The sequence below is a fragment of the Chrysochloris asiatica genome, unplaced genomic scaffold (assembly GCF_000296735.1).
Source record: "Chrysochloris asiatica unplaced genomic scaffold, ChrAsi1.0 scaffold00017, whole genome shotgun sequence".
Taxonomy (NCBI): domain Eukaryota; kingdom Metazoa; phylum Chordata; class Mammalia; order Afrosoricida; family Chrysochloridae; genus Chrysochloris; species Chrysochloris asiatica.
The window spans coordinates 29,072,237-29,074,901 of NW_006408535.1; the positions used below are offsets into that span (position 1 = coordinate 29,072,237).

At 59.1% G+C, this 2,665-nt stretch overlaps 1 protein-coding gene across 1 annotated transcript; it reads left to right on the forward strand.

Moving 5' to 3' along the window:
* The first annotated feature begins 593 nt into the window (after positions 1–593).
* On the forward strand, positions 594–1,778 carry PPP1R3E (protein phosphatase 1, regulatory subunit 3E). Its single transcript, XM_006835437.1, has 2 exons — positions 594–1,059; positions 1,356–1,778. The coding sequence occupies exons 1-2, from the start codon at positions 643–645 to the stop codon at positions 1,776–1,778; spliced, it is 840 nt and encodes a 279-aa protein (XP_006835500.1). The 5' UTR covers positions 594–642.
* Positions 1,779–2,665: the final 887 nt, after the last annotated feature.

Consider the following 2,665-nt stretch of genomic DNA (forward strand, 5'->3'; position numbering starts at 1 on the left):
CAGGAGCAGAAAGTCTCATCTTCCTCCCACTGATGGGCTTGTGATTAGCAGCACCAGCTTGTAATCCACTACGCTGAAAGCCTAGGATAAACAAAAGAAAACAGTGAGCCCTAAAGAAAACACGCTGTACTTTTTGAACTTTTCCCATCAAGAAAGGATAAGTTACTTTTCTCCCTGAGTTAACTCTGCCCATGCCAGAGAGGTTGAGGACAGGCTAGATGGCCTGAGTGAGAACCGAAAGGGTGGAGACCCGCCCCCTGGTGCAGCTGCAGCTGCGGAGACAGCTGAGACAGATGGGGAGCCACCTGTCAGAGGGCTGTGGGCGGGGGCCGGAGATGCATCGGCCGCAGGACCAGAGAGTGAGCGCTGTTGAGCGCACGCTCAGAGCAGTCAACTCACAGGAGGCAGAAGGTGATGGTGCAAGACTCTGGGAGCTGACAGCCGGCCAAAGAGGAAAAGGTGGCCGAAGAAGCGAGGCAGTGTAAGGGCAGGTGTAAGTCCCTGGAGGTGACAGCAAGGAGAGTACGCTGAGGCACGGGGTTGCTGAGCTGACCCGACTGCTTCTGCGCGGACTCAGAGCAGAAAGGAGAGAGTGCAGCGCGACAGCGCTACGGGCGGGCCCCACTGGGGCGGGGGGATGCCATGTCCCGCGAACGGCCCCCCCGCACTGACATCCCGCGCAACCTGAGCTTCATTGCCGCGCTAACAGAGCGCGCCTACTACCGCAGCCAGAGGCCCAGCCTGGAGGAGGAGTCGGAGGAGGAGCCAGGTGAGGGCGGGACGCGGCACGGGGCCCGATCCCGTACACACGGTTCGATTCGGGCTCGCCGGGCCCGCTCTGCACCTGCCGGAGGCGGGGGGGTCCGGGCGCCCCGCAGCCGTAGTCCCGACACCCGCAAGAGAGTGCGCTTCGCCGACGCCCTGGGACTGGAGCTGGCCTCCGTGCGCCGCTTCCGTCCTGGAGAACTACCCCGGGTGCCCCGCCACGTGCAGGTCCAGCTGCAGAGGGACGCTCTCCGCCACTTCGCGCCTTGTCAGCCCCGCTACCGCGGCCTCCAGGTAGGCGGCAGGGACGCCTCTTCCCGAAACCTTTCAACCCGGCTGCTGTGGGAGTGGATTTGTCAAGGAGCACCCATCTCCGTCTCCAATTCTGGGCATGCTCTTGCTCGTCCCTCTTGGGGTTTCCGTTATCGAGTGTTTCTAGGTCACTGTACACCTGGGCCCCCAATTTTACGGCTGGGATACCAAGGTGGGTTTCTGATTGATCCATTGCCTCGATTTCACCCCGCCCCTGTCTCTCTTTCTGTCTCTTTGCCCGGGGGCTTCCCCGCTCCCTCCCTCTGCTCTTCCCTTAGGAGGCGCGCGCAGCCCTGGAGCCGGCCAGCGAGCCTGGCTTTGCAGCCCGCTTGCAGGCACAGCGTATTTGCCTGGAACGCGCGGAGGCGGGCCCGCTGGGGGTGGCCGGGAGCGCGCGCGTGCTGGACCTAGCCTACGAGAAGCGCGTGAGCGTGCGCTGGAGTGCCGACGGCTGGCGCAGCCAACGTGAAGCTCCTGCTGCCTATGCAGGCCCGGCCCCACCCCCGCCGCGTGCGGACCGCTTCGCCTTCCGCCTGCCTGCGCCACCCATTGGTGGCGCTCTGCTTTTCGCCTTGCGTTACCGTGTGACGGGTCATGAGTTCTGGGACAACAACGGTGGCCGTGACTATGCTCTACGTGGGCCCGAGCATCCGGGCAGTGCCGGAGCCCCAGAACCCCAGGGCTGGATTCACTTTATCTGAGAAGAGGCACCTGTGGCCGGCGGTGGATAAAACCAAAGGCACCTGGTGGCAGGGGGAACCCGAAGACTTCGCGGAAAGGGATGGGAGAAACCAAGATTGTCGGGCATTAGACCAAAAGAGTCAAGTGGGGGAGGGTGCGAGAAGTCAAAGGGGTGTGGGGTGGGTGAGTAGAATCAAAGAAGCTTGGGGATACTGGGATGGAAAACGCTGGGTGGGTGTAAATGGAAGGAATCCAAAGCGTAAGAAAAAGGAGACCGGAAAGGGTGTTGGAGGAATTAGAAATGAAAAACAGAAGAGAGGTGATGGTGCCATTCTCTTCCGTGAGTGGGCACTGGGGAAAAAGCGGAGAGACTTCTCAGGCCTGCCCAGTAGACGGTTAAGGCACCTCTTTGGAATTGAGGCGGTATTATGTGATGTAGGAACCCACCCTAGTTGACGTTATTTAGATTACTCATTTCTCTTTTTACCTTCTATTGTCTCCTCAGGTCTCCCAGCCCTGTCCATCCTAGTTTTAATTCAGCCATAATTGCCTTGCTTAATCCCAGAAATTTGACCATTGCTCCCTGGTCCCTGGTATTATGACAGGATTCCTTTGTCACTCCTGACAGTACCTGGCATGGACTGGCTCTGAGCAGTGTCAGGTAGCAGTCAGAGCTCTTTCCTCCAGATTCCGAGCAAGCCTGGGGATTAAAATGGAGGCAAAAGTAACTCTGGACCTGCCCTTGTAGTCAATTAACGGGTGCCTAAGGGGTTGGGTTCGAAACTACCAGCTGTTCCACAGGAGAAAGATAAGGCTTTCTGCTCCCGTAAAGATTTACAGCCTCGGAAACCCTATGCAGGGTTGCTATGAGTCGGAACGGACTCCACGGCACATAACAAGGGGTTGG

Coding starts and splice junctions, on each gene's coding strand:
- PPP1R3E (XM_006835437.1), top strand. CDS start 643: ATGTCCCGCGAACGGCCCCCCCGCACTGACATCCCGCGCAACCTGAGC. Junction 1,060..1,355: donor CCCGCTACCGCGGCCTCCAG/GTAGGCGGCAGG, acceptor CTCTTCCCTTAG/GAGGCGCGCGCAGCCCTGGA.